Source organism: Monodelphis domestica, chromosome 2, assembly GCF_027887165.1.
Source record: "Monodelphis domestica isolate mMonDom1 chromosome 2, mMonDom1.pri, whole genome shotgun sequence".
Lineage (NCBI taxonomy): Eukaryota > Metazoa > Chordata > Mammalia > Didelphimorphia > Didelphidae > Monodelphis > Monodelphis domestica.
The window spans coordinates 112,039,872-112,058,280 of record NC_077228.1 but is presented as its reverse complement, the minus strand read 5'-3'; the positions used below and the strand labels follow the sequence as shown (position 1 = coordinate 112,058,280).

The following is an 18,409-nucleotide window of genomic DNA, read 5'->3' as shown; positions in this document are numbered from 1 at the left end:
TCAGCCACTGTGCTAGGCTCTGGGGATACAAATATCAAAGGGAGATGACTCTTACCCTCATGGGACTTCCATTCTACTGGAGGGCTACAACATGTTCACAGACAAGTAAATATAAGATATAAATAAAATAAATACAAATGGGAGTGAGAGAAAGGCAAAAACAACTGGGAAAATCAGAAAGGGTCATCTCAAGGAGATAACAACTGAATCTTGTATCTTAGCTCATATGATCCTTAAAAGGATCTTGTGAGGTAGGCATGTAAGCATTATTGTCCCCATTTCACAGATAAGGAAACCTTTAAGACCATAGGGTCATAGTATCATAGATTTAGAGCTCAAAGGCACATTAGAGGTCATCAAGCCAAATTCCCCTATTTTACAGATGAGTAGAACTGGGGCCCAGAGAACTTAACTTATAGCCCCTAGATTACTTGCCTTAGATTGGATAGCTGAGGCAGGATTGGAGCCCAGGCCTTCAGGACAACAAGTCTTGTACCCTGTTGTCTTGTCCAACCCCTAATTTCATAGATGAAGAAACTGGCATCTAGAGAAGTGAGGTGACCTGTCTGTCCAATGTTTACACAATTTTTTTTCTAGACTCAAAGGAAAATTCAAGAGGGACCAATGACAGACACAAGAAGTCTCAGATGATAGACATAAATAGGGAGAAGCTCAACATTAATAAAACAAAAAAATAAATAACTTACATACAAAGTTTAAAAGTAAACAATAAATAAATAATATTAATAAATAGGTTCCAGTAAAATAAAAGTGGGACTGGGAAGGGCAAGGTACCAAAAGCATCCTATCAAACCATAGTACCCAGCTGTAAGAGCTTGGAGCATAGGACTACTCCATGGTCAGGAATCATGAGAGGAAATAAATAATCAGGTCATTACATGATGAAGGAAAAAGTCATTCTGAACTAGCCCAGTGAGTATTAGCAAGGGCTGAAACTCCTATGGAGGGACGAATACAACAGTTGCCATTTTTATCTTCTTATTTGGTCTTTTCTATCCATCTCAGGAGGATATCCAGCTCTCCCAGGGCCTTTACTACAGCCGTCTGAGCATCTAGCTAAAACAAACCAGAAAAGTCTCTAATGAATATCATATGATGATAGTAACATTTCAGTAGCATTTTGAGTGTTGGATTTGGCTGGAGGGGTGAGAAAGGGAGAATCTGTCATCCTATCCTGTTGGTATAGGGATAAAATGTAAGCTTCTAGAGGAAAGGGATTGTTTTCTTCTTGTCTTTGCATCCCTAACATCTCTCATAGTGCCTAACACACAGTAGGGATCTAATTTTTGTTGATGGATTGGAGAATTCCCAGTAGATATGAATATGCAGCAATATGGTTCAGTGGATAAAACACAGAGCCTAGAGTTAGGAAGATTTGGGTTTAAATTTAGCCTTAGACATATCATATCTCTGTGACTTGACATGTCATTTAATCTTTGTCTCAGTTTCTTCAACTTTAAAATAAGAGGAAATAATAACACCTACCTCATCTAATGAGATAATATTTACAAAGCTTAGCACAATGTCTAACAAAGGCTTGTTTCCTTTCCCCAATTTATATCCTTAAAAAGCTGCCTGAGGCAATCGGAAGTAAAGTGACTTGTCCAGGGTCAGTAGGAAGATATGTATTTGCCAATGGTCATAGGATCATAGATTTAGAACTGGAAGAGACCTTAGGATTCATCTTGTCCAATCCCTTTGTTTTGCAGATGACATCAAGTAAATATCAGTTCCAGGGCATGAACCCAGATATCCTGCTTCCAAGCCCATTACTTTTTAAAAATCCTTACCTTCCATCTTGGAATTAATACTGTGTATTGGTTCCAAGGCAGAAGAGCAAGAAGAACTAGGCAATAGGAATTAAGTGACTTGCCCAGGGTCAAAAAGCTAGGAAGTGTCTGAGGCTAGAATTGAACCCAGGACCTCCTGTTTAAAATCAGAGTCAAATCAGAGCTGCCCCCCAACCACATAATTTTTACCATTACATCACTTCATCAGCAACTACATCACATCACTCAAAAGCAATTTATAATCTCCTCCTCTCCCAACGTTCCTCCTCCTCCTCCCCCTCCTCTCCTCTTCTTTTACCCACTCCTCCAAGGAAGATCTGGTGGAAACTGTGAGCAATGCATTCTATTTTAAGCCTCCTTGTGGAAGCTTTGGAAACAGTCCAATCTCAAAAGAGAAAACACTCTGGGTTGTGTCTCTGAGATGGGTGTGAAGCTGTGGGATGGGAGTAGGTGTAGGGGATTATGTATCTAGCTTCCATCATTGTCCTGGGCACTGTCAATAACACTATAGTGATTTAATGGTGGCACTCCTCTTTTCAGCTTCTGGACACTGGAAGTGATGGGCTCTGAGAGTTCTTTAACAAAGGATCTGCCAGCCTTTGCAAAGTTCAGACAGGTAAAGCCTTGCTTAGAGGTGGAGAAAAATGGATAACATCACCTCTGAAGGCCCTTTGCAGCTCCAAGACTACAAAATTACACAGCAGTAGAAATTTCCCACTTTTTTATGAACTTAGCTCAGGAAAAAAACCCAACCTCACCAATGCCAACTATGCATTTTACCTCCTCAAAATGACTCAGAATCTGGGTGTATTTTTTCTTGGCTTCCTCCCCACAATGGCATATCATGTGGTCATGCTGAAAGAGACATAAACAGGGATATATTTCATTAAAGAATGCTGTCAGAAAAGGCATGGGTGAGAATTTTTCTTGTTTCTCCTCCAGTGTCTACCTCCAGTCACAGAAATACTTCCTTTCTCATGACAAATCTGGTCAGAATTTCTCCTTTCTGACTCTCTAGAACCCATGATGGGGTGAGGGGTGAAGGAGAAGAGGGTAAATAATTGAAAAATCCCAGTCTAGAGACCCAATTATCAAATTTTTTTCATGGAAGAAAATGGGTTTGGGGGCAACAAGGCAGCACAGTCCTGGAGTCAGGAGGACCTAGGTTTCAATCTAGCCTTAGCCACTTCCTAGCTATGTGATTCTAGCAAGTCACTCAACTCCAGTGGTCTAGCTCTTATAAATTTTCACCCTTAGAATGATCAATTCTAAGAGAGAAGGTGGAAGGGGAAGAAGGAAGGAAGGAAGGAAGGAAGGAAGGAAGGAAGGAAGGAAGGAAGGAAGGAAGGAAGGAAGGAAGGAAGGAAGGAAGGAAGGAAGGAAGGAAGGAAGGAAGGAAGGAAGGAAGTGAGGGAGGGAGGGAGGGAGGGAGGGAGGAAGGGAGGGAGGGAGGGAGGGAGGAAGGGAGGGAGGGAGGGAGGGAGGAAGGGAGGGAGGGAGGGAGGAAGGGAGGGAGGGAGGGAGGGAGGGAGGGAGGGAGGAAGAAAGAAAGAAAGAAAGAAATAAAGAAAGAAAGAAAGAAAGAAAGAAAGAAAGAAAGAAAGAAAGAAAGAAAGAAAGAAAGAAAGAAAGAAGGGCTCAAGTCACCTTCTAGTCCTCTGTCACCTTCTAGTCCCCTGTGTACCCTCTCTCTTCTTTTCTCTCCACAAACTAGACCTCCCTAGAAGATCTATATGACCCAGAACTGTTCATACTTTGTTCAGGTTTGTTTTCTGTGACTCGGCCACATGATATCTTTATGATACCAAAGCATTCAAAGTAATTACTGATTTACCTTGGATATGAGTCACATTAACAACATGAACATTATAGCATGTGCTACCTACTGAAGGAATATGAGTAGATTTCAAGAAGTCAGGACAACTGAGTTATTGCCTTGTCCTGCTACCTAGCCCTATGGTGGACTTTAGTGCTTCAATTGCCCCATCTGTAAAATACAAGTGTTGGGAAACAAGGGAGAAAGGATCTCAAGTTCCTTAGGCTGTATAACACGATAGATTTTGATAACCTGAGATCTTTACTTACACAGAGCCGAAGCTCCTTTTTGATTCCAAGAAAAGAGTTGGCAAGACTGCTAACCTTCCGGCGAATGTGGTGGTTGGTTGTCTGGTAGTTTTTGAACACTCTATCTAGGTAGAACCTCAATAAATGGCGGAAAAAACAGCATCTTTCTGTGGGCTGGAGGAAAAAAATGCAAGGGTAAGGTTAGATATAGGAGGATCAGCGGGATGGCTTGGGATTTTGGAATTCTTGAAGTCCTCTATCCCACTCTTCCACCCAGAGCTCCTCTGTGGCAGGCCCATACCTTTGTGTCTTGCAGTGCCTCTGAGCTCTTCAAGATTCTTTTGTCTAAATTTCCATCTTCAGCTTGCTAAGAAAAAGGAAATTGAGAAGAGGTTGTGTTAATGGCTCCACCTAGAGGCACGAATAATAAACCCACTCAGTCCTCTCACTTCCCACCTTCCCAGGACCAAGGTCAAAAATGTCTTTCCCCAAAACTAGAATGAATGCTTTCCCACCCCAACATCCTCAAGCTCTAGGCTATGTCTCTATGGATCTAAACTCCAAGAGGTGAACCCAATAGGAGTGTGTGACTGTTAAGGAGAGAAGAATACAGGAGAGTCAGATGCTAAGCAAGTGGGGTACCCCACCCCCCATACACACACACACACACACAAACCCCTACATACCACATAGCCTTTGATCTCCAAAAATTCGTTTCTCATTTCTTGATAGTTCATGGAGAGTACACAGTTTCCCAAATGGAGCCTTTTCAGTCCCAAAGAGCGCAACATCAACAGTGAAAACACAGTAGAGAAAAGACACAAGGAGAAAGAAGAGCCTTTCATTTTGGGGGAAGGATCTGTGGTTGACTTGGAGGACAAATTTTGCTGCAAATAAAAGAAAGTATATCTCAATTAATTCTTTTCTAGCAGATCCCTGGAAAGGTTTCCCTGGTGCCAATCAATGAGACACTCCATCTTTGAATGACCAGTCTTGTCCCAGCATATCACTTACAAGAGCAAACCCAGAGTTTCCTGTGTGGAGAAGCAGGGCCAAAGGACCAGCAGAGGCCTTCTTTTACTGTTTGGAGGCTCTCTGAATAGGACCAGGGCAGTCACAGTTACCTTTATGTTCTCCACCATCCTTCCCTCCTCGTCATCACTAAGCTGTAGCACTGCCTGGAGCAGCAGACATAGGTAGACTATGTCATTTCTGGGAAAATGTCAAAACTTGTTGAGGGAAAATGACGCATATTTCCTTCCTTTCTCAAATGCCAATCTAGTCATGTGTTCTTGTCCCCCATGAACCTGCCAGGGAACTGGGAAATGCCAAAGGAGTTTCACTTGATGCTGGGGAGACACCTCTGAAGACATCTGGGGTGGAGCAACTTGACAAAGAAGGCTTCACTCCCTCTAGCATTTGTCTGAGATCACATTGATTATTTGGGGATAATACTTTCATTTTATTGCCTAAGGGAGAACAGAAGCTCATTGATGTTGTAAGCAACCTCACAGCCAGAGTAAGATAAGTCTAATGGGCTGTGAACCTAACTCTACCTGCTGAACCCACCACTCCCTTGCCAGACTTTTTCTTGACGTGTCAGGTTGTAACCAATGCCTTTGGATAAAGAGCAGTTATCAGGCAGACCAAGGAAGAAGCTAAGAGTTCATTATTTGTGACCAGCAGGGAAGTCTGTTTTTCATGATAATACATGTATAATCCAGATCAAATTGCTTACCATCTCCGAGAGGGAGGAGGAAAGGGTCTTATAATTTTGGAAAATGTGTGCTGAAAACTGTCATATTACATATAATTTGGAAAATAAAAGCATTGAATAAAGAATTTTTTAAGAGTTCATTTTTTAAAATTTAAATTTAAAAAATAAAAATAAAGAGTTCATTATTTGTTCATTTACTACAATGCAACAGTACCTACACAGCTTCCCAAATGGAGTCTTTTCAGTCCCAAAGAGGGCAACACCAACAGTGAAAACACAGTAGAGAAAACATAGGGCACCGTGCAAAGCATCAGGGAGGACTAGAGTTTAGAGATGTCATTCCTGCCCTCATGGAGAGCATTCTAGGATATGGAAAAGGCATATGTATGGGTAACAACAATACATAATTCTGGCTCTGTAACTAGATAAGTAATGAGGAAGGGGACCATCCCCAAGACTGGAAAGGACCTTAAGATAGCTCTTTCCTACTTTACCAAGGGGTTCCTCAATGGGATAGCAATGAATCATCCAATCCTAAAACCATAAGAGTCCTTTCAACGTGCCATCAGAGAATTACAGAACTAGTGCCTACTAGTGAAAGAAGCCAGGAATAGCTTTCATTGGGTTCTTCATCAGAAACTCATTGCAAGCACAATGCAAGTCAACAGATCAATGTGCCAGGTAATAACACTGCAGCATTTTACATCTTCCAAATGTTCCAAGTCTGGAACATGTTTTTTTAGAAAAAACATTGACAGACTCTAATCATTCTAAAGGGTGATGATCAGAATGATGAGGGTGAAGGAGACCATGGTAAGATGCTGTAAGGTTGATATTAGAAAATAAGTATTGTTTTATTAGTTTAGGGATAAGAAGTAAAGTGGCTGGTAGAGAAAAGAACTGGAATTTGAAGCAGAGCTGAGAGAGCAAGTTTTTCTATGTCAATTACTCTCTCTGGCAATTGGCAGAGACACACGCTCAGAGACTCTCTCTCAGGGCAGGAGGAGACTCTGTGTCTGAGGGAAAGACCTAAAGGAGCTCAGTGTTTTCCTTTCCCAACTTGGGGAACCACTATTGAATATCTATTGTGGTTTTTATAGAGTGGTTTATATCTGAGAAGACCAAAGAAAAATCTGGTCTTTGGTTTGGACTCTGAGTCTGTTAAGACTCAGAGTTCTAACTGAATTCTTGTTGAGACTCAACCAGCTATCCTTTGCTATTTTAGAAGTTGAAGGCAAAGTTAAGAAATATAAGGATAATAGTGGTAGTTTTTTATTTAGATAGTATAAAATTGGGTTAGTCAGATCAGGGAGGATTAGTGTAGCCTGTGAAACACAGGAGAAGCAGTTCCCTGTGGAACCTGGAAGTTTATTTGGGTGGATTTAGAATCCCTTAGAATTAGAATTCCTTTATTTATCCTTATATATTTCAATAAGTATTTTATATTTATAATAAGAGTCTCTTTAGTGTCCTTGTGCCTGGCCCTGAAGGGAAGTTCATGTTTGAGCTTCACTTCATCACTGAGGATACTTTTGATATCAAAAGTAACTGAACAGATTTGAACCTATATTAAACAGTTTTTAACAGTTTTGAACAGTTTTTCAATATATTTTATATAACTCGCCAAATTTATTTTTACGGTAGTAAGAGGGAACTGAGGATGCTTAGCTTCAAGAAGCAAAGGCTGATGAACACATGATAAAAAATTTTTTTTTAATAGATTGGTGAAAAAAGGGATAGGCAGAGCCAATATGGCAGCTTAGTAGCAGGGAAAGCTGAAATCACTCCAAGAATCTTTCTAAAAAATAGAAGGGGGTAGCTGGGTGATTCCAGGGATTCCACCATGCCTGGGGACAAATCCAGCCTCAGGTACTTTCCAGTTGTGTGACCCTGGGCAAGTCACTTAACTTCCATTGGTTAACCCTTACTGCTCTTCTGTCTTAGAATTCATATTTAGTATCAATTTTAAGATAGAAGATAAGGATTTAAAACAATAAAAAATAGATTGATCCAAAAAAAGAAATTATAGTAGCTATCTTCAGGTACACAAAAGACTATCATACAAAAGAGGATGACTCTGATTTACCTTAGTAGACACAACTGACAGCAATGGGTAGAAGTTATAGGGAGGTAAATTTGGGCTTAATATATGGAAAAACTCTAAAAATTAGAACATTTGGGGGCAGATAAAGAACCAGACCAGAAGTCTTGAGTTCAGATATGGACTCAGGTACTTCCTAGCTATGTGACCCTGGGCAAGTCACTTAGCCTCACTGCCTGGCCCTTACCTCTCTTCTTCCTTGGAATCAATATATAATATTGATTCTAAGACAGATGGTAAAATAATAATAATAATATTTTTAGTATTTCTCTAGCCTAAAACTCTATAGATTTTTCTCTTTAGAAAAGTGGGTAGCACAAAAGCTTAGGCCTTTCTTAGAGAAAATGGATTGATGGTGAGAGCCAACCTTGATTGTTTAGCTGGGATCATTGCCTTCCTCCCCACTTGAAGAGATGGGAGCTATGATCTGGATCAATGTCTTCTGTTGCATTGAAAGTTAAGATCTTGATCACAAGAAGGACCACATTGTAATCCTTAAAAGGAAGGAATTTAATGGTGACTATTCTGAAATGTTAGCCCCAAACTGTACTTTAACACAATATGAGCTTTTCCTTATTCAAAGGTTCCTATAAATATTACCCCCAATCATCTCAGGGCAGAGAATCATGTTGGAGAGCATGGGAGACCATGGCAGTTTGGAGATCTCTCTCTGAGCTTGGTCATAAACAGTTAAAGCCATCAAATGCTTCCAGAAAGCAAAGCTATAGCTTTTCTGGGTTCATCCCAGAATGGGTCACCTTAAAGTCATCCACAGAGATGCCGGCACAGCTAGATACCAGTCAATGCTGGGATCTCCCATAGGAACTTGGGCATCATTGTGGTTACTCACAGAGGCCAGCCATTCCTAATGTCACCTCAGGGATATTTATGGACCTTTATGGACAACCACCAAGAAAGACCCAACCAACCCTGAGGACAGTTACAGGGATCAGTTATATCTGATATCACCTCAAACCCTTGAGGTTTTCCACAGGGACTTAATTACTTGTTTCCTTTAGGTCATTCACAAGAACTCACAGGAACCTTTGAGATCACGCACAGGGAATTAGCAGCCCATAAGATCATCTGCAGAGACCCAGTCACATACAAAGGCTCAGCTACCTCTAAGATAATCTAAAGGCATGCAACTCCTCCTCAAGTCATTCACAAGGTCTAGTTATCCACAAGGACTTAGATATTCTTAAAATTAGCCAGAGATAGAAGAGGCTAGGTGGCTCAGTAGATTGAGAGCCAGGCCTGGAGATAGGAACTCCTGGGCTCAACTGTGACCTCAGACATTTCAACTTTATGACCCTGGATAAGTCACTTAACCCCCATTGCCTAACCCTTACCCCTTTTCTGCCTCAGAACAAATACATAGTGTTATTGATTCTAAGATGGAAGGTAAGGGCTTAAAAAAGCAAAAAGCAGATGACTAAATTGAGGCCAACAGGATTAAATGACTTGCCCAGGGTCACACAGTTGTAAGTATTTGAAACTGATTTGAACTCAGGTCTTCCTGACTCCAGGCCTGGTGCTCTTTCCACTGCAGTACCCTGAACACTGTAAGTGGGTAAGAAATAATTGATTGATCATTATTGAATTAAATAAATAAATATTGAATTGAATTTCCATGATGTCCTAAATACACAAAGGTCTCTATCAGCAAAAACAAATGAGCCAATAGGGCTTTTTGTTTTGTTGTGTTTTCTAAATCCTTCTCTTCTGTTTTAGTACCAATTCAAAGACAGAAAAGCAGCAAAGGCTAAGCAATTGGAAATAAATGCCTTGTCCAGGGACAAATAGCTAGAAAATGTCTGAGTCCAGATTTGAACTCAAGTCTTCCAGCATTCTACCCATATTATTACCGCTTAGATTATTACCTATATAGAGCTCAGTGCCATACTTGGCTCTAAGGGGGAAATGGGCTGAGTGAATACACAAAGTAACCGAAGACATGGTCCCTGCGTTTTAAAACTTCATAGTCTGGGTGACTGATTTTGTAGCCTCTTCCTGTCTTGTCAGCACCCAACAGGGGAAATTAGAGATGGGAGGTCCTGAGTTCAAATATGGCCTCAGCCACTTTCTATTGTGTGACTCTGGGCAAGTCATTCATCCCCAATTGCTGGGCAAATCACTTAACCACAATTGCTTAATCCTTACCACTCTTCTGCCTTGGAATCAATACCTCATATCAATTCTAAGACAGAAAATAAAGGTTAAAAAATATCTAACATTTATCAAACACCTACTCTGTAAATAGCACCGTCCCACATGATAGATACAAGGATATGAATTAAACAGTTCCTTCCCTCAAGGAGCTTATGTTCTGTTCTACAGGAAGAAGCAACATGGACATTTTTTCTAAAAAGAATACTGTCTCCACCTCCATCCAAAAGATGGATGACCTTGTATAAAACTGTTTCTGATGCTCACTATTTATGTTACCTTGGGCAGATCATATCCTCATCTGTAAAACTGAGGGGTTGAACTCACACACACACACACACACACACACACACACACACACACACACACACACACACGAGTAACTAGATGGCACTATGGATAGAATGATGGACCAGGAGTCAAAAAGATCTGAATTCAATCTCAGACACTTACTGGCTATGTTACTCTATGTAAGTCACTTAACTTCACTTGCCTCAGTCTCCTCAACTGTAAAATGAGAATAATAGTAATCACTAGCCCTACCCAGAGTTATTGTAAGAATCATATGAGATACTATTTGTAAGTTGTTAGCACAATACCTGGCACACCACAGGTGATTAATAAGTGCTTATTTTCTGCCTTTTTTTGCTTCCTTCCTAATTGATCTTTGATGTCCCTTCTAGTTCTATGAATTGATAAGACCACTCTCAAAAAACCATCTAGTATGATAGAGCTAATATGTCCATAAATTGGCACCAATCACTGACACCCTAAGAAAAACATTTTAAAACAGTTCCCACATCCCACCCTCATGCATACAAGGTCGAAGGAGGCTTATTTCACCGTAGTTGGCTGCTGACCCTGATTACCCTCCTCAGCTATTACTAAAGAAATGAGGACCATCCATCCATTCAGTACTTATTAAGCACCTGCCATATGCTAGGAACTGGAAATATAGAGACCAAAAATAAACCATTCTGATTAATCCAGTCCTTAGATTATTAAATCAGGCTCTGAGAAATAGAGATCCAACTAGTTCTGCATTTTTCCTTCTAGAATTCTAGTTTAGGCATTTTAGAGTTATGTCCAACTCTTGGTGACCCTACTTGGGATTTTCTTAGCAAAGGTACTGGAGACACTTGCCATGTCCTTCTCCGGTTCATTTTATAGATGAGGAAACTGAGGCAAATAGAGTTAAGTGACTTGCCAAAATCACACAACTAATAAGTGTCTGAGGTCAGATTTGGACTCAAGTCTTCCTGACTCCAGGACTGGCACTCTATCTTCTGTACCACCTACCTGTCCCTCTTCTAGAGTGAGTACTGTGACAGAAGGAGTCCATGTCTGACTATCAAGAGGACATACGTTTGAGTCATTTCTCTAAGGCAATAACTTGTACCAATTCGTATGCCATTGCCACAAAACCAAGCAACCCTAATTGGCTGACAATAAACCCATGACCCTGTCTTTGTTAAGAGTGGTCCTTTGAGCCCACAGACTTTCAGAGAGGGCCCTGAGTGATAAGGGAAGAGAAGACAGTGGGACAAGGAGTCCAGTGGCCTACCGTGACTTGGGAATGCTGGCTCTGTCTCCCCAGAGTGCTGTCTCAAGCTGATCAGGTTCCCACTTATAAGCAGGTGAAATGAAGGAAGTGAGCACCAGACATGTAAGGGCTGGAACTTCCTCAGAATTTCTCCACTGTGGGGTATTTCCTCACTTCCTGCAGCAGGTGCAATTGTGGGATTTTTTAGGCTGAGATCTTAGAGAGAATTAGTGCCTGAGGGACTCTCTGGAGATACGGTGCAATGGTTCCAAGCCTAGGCATCTTCCTGGCTTCACTTCACTGCCTCCTAGAATGGAAATGGGAACAAGAATATACTCTATTGGACTCAGAATGGGAAAACCTGTTTTTCAGCCCTAGCTCTACAACTTGCTAGGTATGTAACCTCAAGCAGGTGACTTACCCTCTGTGGGCTTATTTCCTCATCTGTAAAATGAGGGGGTTGGACTCAAGTGGAGGTCTCCAACTTTTTTCATTCCCCATACCTTTATGCTTTCAATAAATCATGTGGTACTCCTTATGCAATATGAAAGGAAATAAATTTTAGAGTTTACCATGGAAATATACACAGGAGAAAGCAATAGGAGCTTATCCCCTGACCTCAACAGTATAGGAAATTCCCTGTTTGGGAAATTCGTTTTACCACTGCAGTTGATACCTTTTCTATAACCTATAGTCTTAGAGAGTTGTCTGGAGAATTGAGATACTAAGTGGCCACCTACTATGTGCCAGGCATTATACTAAACACTTAAAAATATTAACTCATTTGATCCTAGCCACAACCAAGGGAAGTAAGGATTATTAATGTATCACCATTTTAAAGTTGGGGAAACTGAGGTAGGTAGGGGTTACATGACTTATCTTAGTCACATAGACTGTATATGCCAGAGGTGAGACTTGAGTCAAGACTGGCTATCTATCCACTATGCCATGTTTCCTCTCATACATAAGAAATAAAATTACTTAATTTTAAGAGAACAATTTATTCCCAGTGTCTCTTTGACAAGTTTCTTTATTCTCTGGAGATACACAATTGGAAAACTAGATTGGAGGATTTGAAAGGTCTCTACCAATGCTAACATTTAGTAATCTAATCACTGAGTTTTTGAGCTGGAAGAGGTCTCATGAATTCATCTTATTCATTCTTCTGCTCTCATCTCCCAATTACTGCAATATGCACCTCCTCCTCCAAGTAGACAATATCCTAACTACCCTCACCATCCCCCAAATACATTGTGATCATTCTCTTAATGAGAATAGTCTTTTTCATCCATCCTTCAAGAGTCCTTGACTCTTCATTTTTTATTAACTCATCATTAATGCAGTTGAAGTCAAATGACCGTTCTTCAAATTCAAGATCTGGCACATATGGAAACTTGGACAACTCATTAAATTTCTCTGGTTCTCAGTTCTCTCATCTTAAAAGTGAAAGAATTGAATTTAGATAGAGGCATCTAGGTGATGGAATGGATATAGCCCTAGGTCTGGACACAGAAAAACCTGTATTCAATTCTGTCCTCATGCACTTACTAGCTAGGTGACCCTGGGCAAATCACTGAACTACTACTGCCTGCCTCAGTTTCTTCAGCTGTAAAATGGGAATCATAATAGCCCTGACCTCCTAGGATTGTTGTGATGATAAAATGAGATAATATCAGTCAAGTGCTTAGCACAGTGCCTAGAACATAGTAGGCAATTAATAAATGCTTGTTCCTTTCCCTTCCAGTTCTAGATTAATAGTGCTCCATGAAATCCTTCCTTCCTTTCTTACCCACTCAGTTTATGATTTCTTCTTCTTCTTCTTCTTCTTCTTATTATTATTATTATTATTATTATCCTTCTTCTTCTTCTCCTCCTTCTTCTTTCTTCTTCTTATTCATTTACTCATTCTTCTTCTTATTCTCTGTACATATTTTCAGACTTTCCCAGTGTAGTGATCAATTTTGCTAATTTTTTTTCTCTTCTTTTCCTTTAAAAATATTATTTGATATATGGGGTGGCTTTCTGGGAGGAGTGTGGGAAGGAATACTTGAAAAATTCTGGTGATATAAGAAACAAGAGACCAATAAAATCATATTTCCAAAAAAGGAGGAATAAGATTTTTCAGATGGGATGATGATAATTGATGATAGAAAGAAGTTAGAGTTTCTCACTTCTAACTTTATCATTTCTTTGCTAGGAAAAAAATAGTCATTATGGAAAGGTCAGAACACTCAGTAAGTAGTCAATAAATACTTTTAGGCAGTACTCTGTGCCAGGTTCTGTGCTAAACACTAGATACAAAAAGAGTCAAAAGCCAATCCCTGCCCTCAAGGAGCTTACAATCTAATGGGGTGACAATATGAGCAGACTAGTTATATGCAAGGAAAATTGAATAATTAAGAGAAGGAAGGCACTAGAATGAAGAAAGATCAGGAAAGGATTCTTGAAGAAGGTGAGATTTCATTTGGAACTTAAAAGAAGCTGGGGAAGTCAGAACAAACCTGACTAATGGGGAACTTTCACTCAAAATATGTAAAGAGACAATAAGAAAACATTTACCTACAATAGATGAGTCCAAATCACCTAGCTTGGACCAATTACCTTTTTGACATATCTTGACAGATATGATTGCTGTCAGGTATCTTAGAAAGGTCACACAGACCAGAAGTACTATAGTCCTAGATAAGGGCAAATGCTACAATTTTCAAAAAAAGGAAGGAGAATAGTCTATAAACTATAGGCCAATAAGCTTGACTCAGATTACAGTGGGATCTTTGTTTATGTGAACTTGACACATGCAGATTCAGATAAATGCAATTAGTAATTTTAAAAAGGAAAAAATATATAAAATAAAAATGTTTAATTACTCACTAAATCCTTTCCATTTTCCTGAGTAGTATAAAGTCTTGAAAATTAGCTCCCACATCAATCTTTGCCTGCAGTTCTTGCTTGTAACAAGTCAGTTCCTCATCAGAGCTGTGCTTCTATTTGGTTCATTAATACCATTTCATTATTAATAATGGCTCCAAAGAACATGAGTAGTGATGCTGGTAGCTCTGATAAGCCTAAGAAAAATCATAAGGTGCCTAGATATGTTCATACAAGAAATATCTATTAAATAATGGGATATATTATTATCCACAGTTTTCAACTTCAAGAAGGGTCTAAGAGCATATTGTTTGCAAAAAACAAGGTCCTGGAGCCCGCGCACCTGGGCTTACATCCCGGCTCCTGCCGCGGCGGCTCCACCGCAGGGCCCGTTGCAGGCTCCAACCCGGGGTCCCGGGACGCTCGCGAGGCGACATGCTGAGGCGGACTCTGGAAAACCGGGACGCCCAAACCAAACAGCTGCAGGATGCGGTCTCCAATGTGGAGAAGCACTTTGGGGAGCTGTGCCAGATCTTCGCGGTGTACGTGCGTAAAACGGCCCGGCTGCGAGACAAAGCTGACTTCCTGGTGAATGAAATCAATGCTTACGCTGCCACCGAGACGCCCAACAAGAAGCACGGCCTGAAGGACTTCGCTGCTAAGTTTGCCAAACATCAGGATTATAGGCAAGCTGAGGTTGAAAGACTTGAAGCCAAAGTAGTTAAACCTTTGAAAAGTTATGGAACTATTGTGAAAATGAAAAGGGATGATCTCAAAGCAACTTTAACAGCAAAGAATCGAGAAGCTAAGCAGTTAACTCAACTGGAAAGGACGAGTCAACTGTATCCATCAGATCGGCATGTCATATCACAGGCAGAAACAGAATTACAGAGAGCTACAATGGATGCCATCAGAACAAGTTGGCACCTGGAAGAAACAATTGACAATTTTGAAAAGCAAAGAATAAAGGACATAAAGAATATATTTTCAGAATTTATAACTATTGAAATGCTGTTCCATGGTAAAGCTTTAGAAGTCTACACTGTTGGGTGCCAAAATATACAGAAGATTGATGAAGAAGATCTAGAGATTTTTCGGAGCTCTCTCTATCCACCTGACTATTCAACTCGTTTAGATATTGTTGGAGCAAATTCAAAATCTCCTCTTCAGAAATCTATTTCTATCAAGTGTATATCCGGATGAGGACAGCAGATTCCTACCACTCGGATAAGAAAAGATCACCAAGATGATGATGAAGAGGATGATGAATTGGACATTACATTACAGAGGAAGAAAATTAATTTTATATGTGCTTTTAACAGTTCCCGTCAAAATCATCAACTTCAGCTTATTAAATGTGTCAATTGCCCAAAAAAAGCAATTAAGAAATTAACATGTATATATGTATACATATATGCACCATTAGCAGATATTTCAAAAGAATCTAATGGTTTTTAAAAGTAAATGGTTTTTGAGGAACTAACTTCAGAATGGAATGTGATTAAAGGAAATTTCTGTAGACCCAAAATTAAGTAGCTAAAATGAAAAACATGCCATTAGTCTTGTTCTTTTACCAAAGTTATGGTATTTGTTTAAATATAAATTTCATCTTTAAAGAACTTCAAAATAATTATCTTGAGAACTGTCTTTAAGCCGTTGTCATATCACACAAATAGACGTGACAGTGGCCAAAAAAGAACTATCACCTTCTCTTCATTCCCTAAGTAGCTAACAGTTTCCATGCCTTCATTTTTAAAAAATCGGTTAAAATTCCTTCAAAATCATTGACAAGCACTGTTCCATGAAGTACTTAAATAAGGTTGTTTTACTTCCTTCTTATCAATTACAAAAATTGGGGAGTTTTATTTGCCAGTTCACATTTACCTAGTTAACACCTTTAAATAGTCCAATAGGGCTAAATGAGCAAAAGAAATTAGAAGACCAAAGAAAGTGGTTGTGTTTATATATTCCATTTTTAAAAATGGAAGTAGGTTGTTAAAGGGTGAAAAAATATAGCCGTTCTCATGAACTTAAAATCAAAATTTTGACAATGTGTGATGCAGACTTTGGAAAACCTATTTTGAGATGCTATTTTTCCATAGAGAAATGAGGCACAGGCTGCTAATAAAAGAAATTCTGAAATTGTATTAGGATTTCTAAACACTAAAATTTATTATTTTTATTAATGACTCATTCTTATACCTGGAAGTATCAAGTTGGAGACATTTGAATCATAGGATGTTAGTATGTCTGACATTTTTTTCATTTCAAGAATTTCCTTCTGAGAAAACATTTGTAATCTTATTTCATTGATGCAGACAAGCATATTTTACTAATTGTGAAATTTATTTCCTTTGGAATGCTAGAAAAGCTAACTATTTACAACACATAAAAATAAAGACTTTACAGGAAAAAAAAGGTCCTATTATATAAGAGAGTTGAAAAACAGTGAAAGTTTAAAAAGAGAAGTGATAATTACAAAGAACAAGTATGACTTCATTGGGGTCATGTCAGAGCAACTGGACATTGCTCAGATCCAGGTCATAGATCCAAAGTGGACTGCAAAAGGGTCCTGGGTTTGGGAGGAGGTGACAGCGCAGCATTCTAGGGAGAGGAGTAGTCATTGACTTGAGGTTATGTAAAGATCTATGAACAAGTTCAAAAGCAAATATATCTAGCCTAGGTTTCAAACCTGCAATGAAATAACTAGGGTAGAAATCCTAAATAAATGGAAATGCACCAGTTCTATCATTTTAATCTTTGGAGTTTTCTAGCTGATTGATAGAAGTTGATACTAGTAGTAGTCTATTGTAAATTCCAACCGGAGACAAACCCACAAGATAATTACACAGACCCCAACCCATGTCAGGAATTTCCAGAGGGCAGGCCAGGAAGGCAGTAAGTAGACTTGACTATTGATCAAACAACAATAGAAACATTGAAAAACTTGCAGTTCACCAGCTTGAGCTATATTTAAGATCCTGAAGTAACATAACCCTCTATAACCCCCCAAAAGAAACAGAAGGATGCAAGAGAACAAAATTCCAATCCAGACATTCCTCTCACAAGTGTTTAGGGTGTTTCTCCCCACACTTTAAGTGAAAAGAATAAATAAACAAAAAATGATTATACCATAAAAAACTGTTATGGTTAAGGGGATGCTCAAGATAAAAACCCAGAAGAAGAGAATGACTTCAAAACATCTAAAGCAAAGCTAAAATAAAAAAAAAAAAAGCATAGTTTGGACCTAAGTCTAATGAAAATTCCTGGGGGAAATGATGCAAATGTTTTCAAAAGGATCAAAAATGATTTTTTAAAAACCAAATTAAATGAAAGAAAGAAAAAGAAAGAGAGAGGAAGGGAGGGAGGGAGGAAGGGAGGAAAGAAGAAAGGAAAGAAGGAAGGAAGGAAGGAAGGAAGGAAGGAAGGAAGGAAGGAAGGAAGGAAGGAAGGAAGGAAGGAAGGAAGGAAGGAAGGAAGGAAGGAAGGGAGGAAGGGAGGAAGGGAGGGAGGGAAGGAGGGAACGAAGGAAGGAAGGAAGGAAGGAAGGAAGGAAGGAAGGAAGGAAGGAAGGAAGGAAGGAAGGAAGGAAGGAAGGGAGGGAGGGAGGGAGGGAGGGAGGGAGGGAAGGAGGGAGGGAGGGGCAACTGACCAGAAAAATGGATTGAAGAGAGATAATTTAGGAATCATTGTTTCAAGGAACAAATCATGGAATCATGGAAAATAATCAAATATGGCCTTTGTACCTAAACCAGGCAGAGACAAAACAGAGAAAGAAAACTGTAGATCAGCTTCCTTAATGAATATTGATGCAAAAATCTTAATTAAAATATTAACATGGAGACAACAGCAATATAATAGAAAAATTATACACTATGACCAGGATGGATTTATACCAGGAATGAATGGCTAGTTCCATGTTAAGAAAACTATACATAAATAATTGGCAACATTAATAACAATAACAACAAAAATACATGATTAATCAATGGATACAGGAAAAAACTTTTGACAAGAGAAACATCTATTTCTGTGGTGGAATTTTAACACTAGCCTGTACCCCTTTCCTTGGTACCTCAAGATAAGCTTCAGATTTTAAATAGAATTTTGATATCAAGTTTGAAGTTATAACTTAT

General features: G+C 39.4%; 2 protein-coding genes across 2 annotated transcripts; one reads left to right on the top strand and one right to left on the bottom strand.

The window, feature by feature from the left end:
• Positions 1-888: 888 nt before the first annotated feature.
• On the bottom strand, positions 889-4,756 carry IL20 (interleukin 20). Its single transcript, XM_056814816.1, has 5 exons — positions 4,562-4,756; positions 4,177-4,242; positions 3,897-4,049; positions 2,592-2,666; positions 889-1,077 (listed from the first exon to the last, which is right to left on the bottom strand). Exons 1-5 carry the CDS (start codon positions 4,718-4,720, stop codon positions 1,000-1,002), a joined length of 531 nt encoding a protein of 176 aa, XP_056670794.1. The 5' UTR covers positions 4,721-4,756; the 3' UTR covers positions 889-999.
• Positions 4,757-14,614: 9,858 nt separating this feature from the next.
• On the top strand, positions 14,615-15,552 carry LOC100019891 (CBY1-interacting BAR domain-containing protein 1-like). The gene has a single exon (XM_056814814.1). The coding sequence runs from the start codon at positions 14,709-14,711 to the stop codon at positions 15,474-15,476; it is 768 nt and encodes a 255-aa protein (XP_056670792.1). The 5' UTR covers positions 14,615-14,708; the 3' UTR covers positions 15,477-15,552.
• The last annotated feature ends 2,857 nt before the right edge of the window (positions 15,553-18,409 follow it).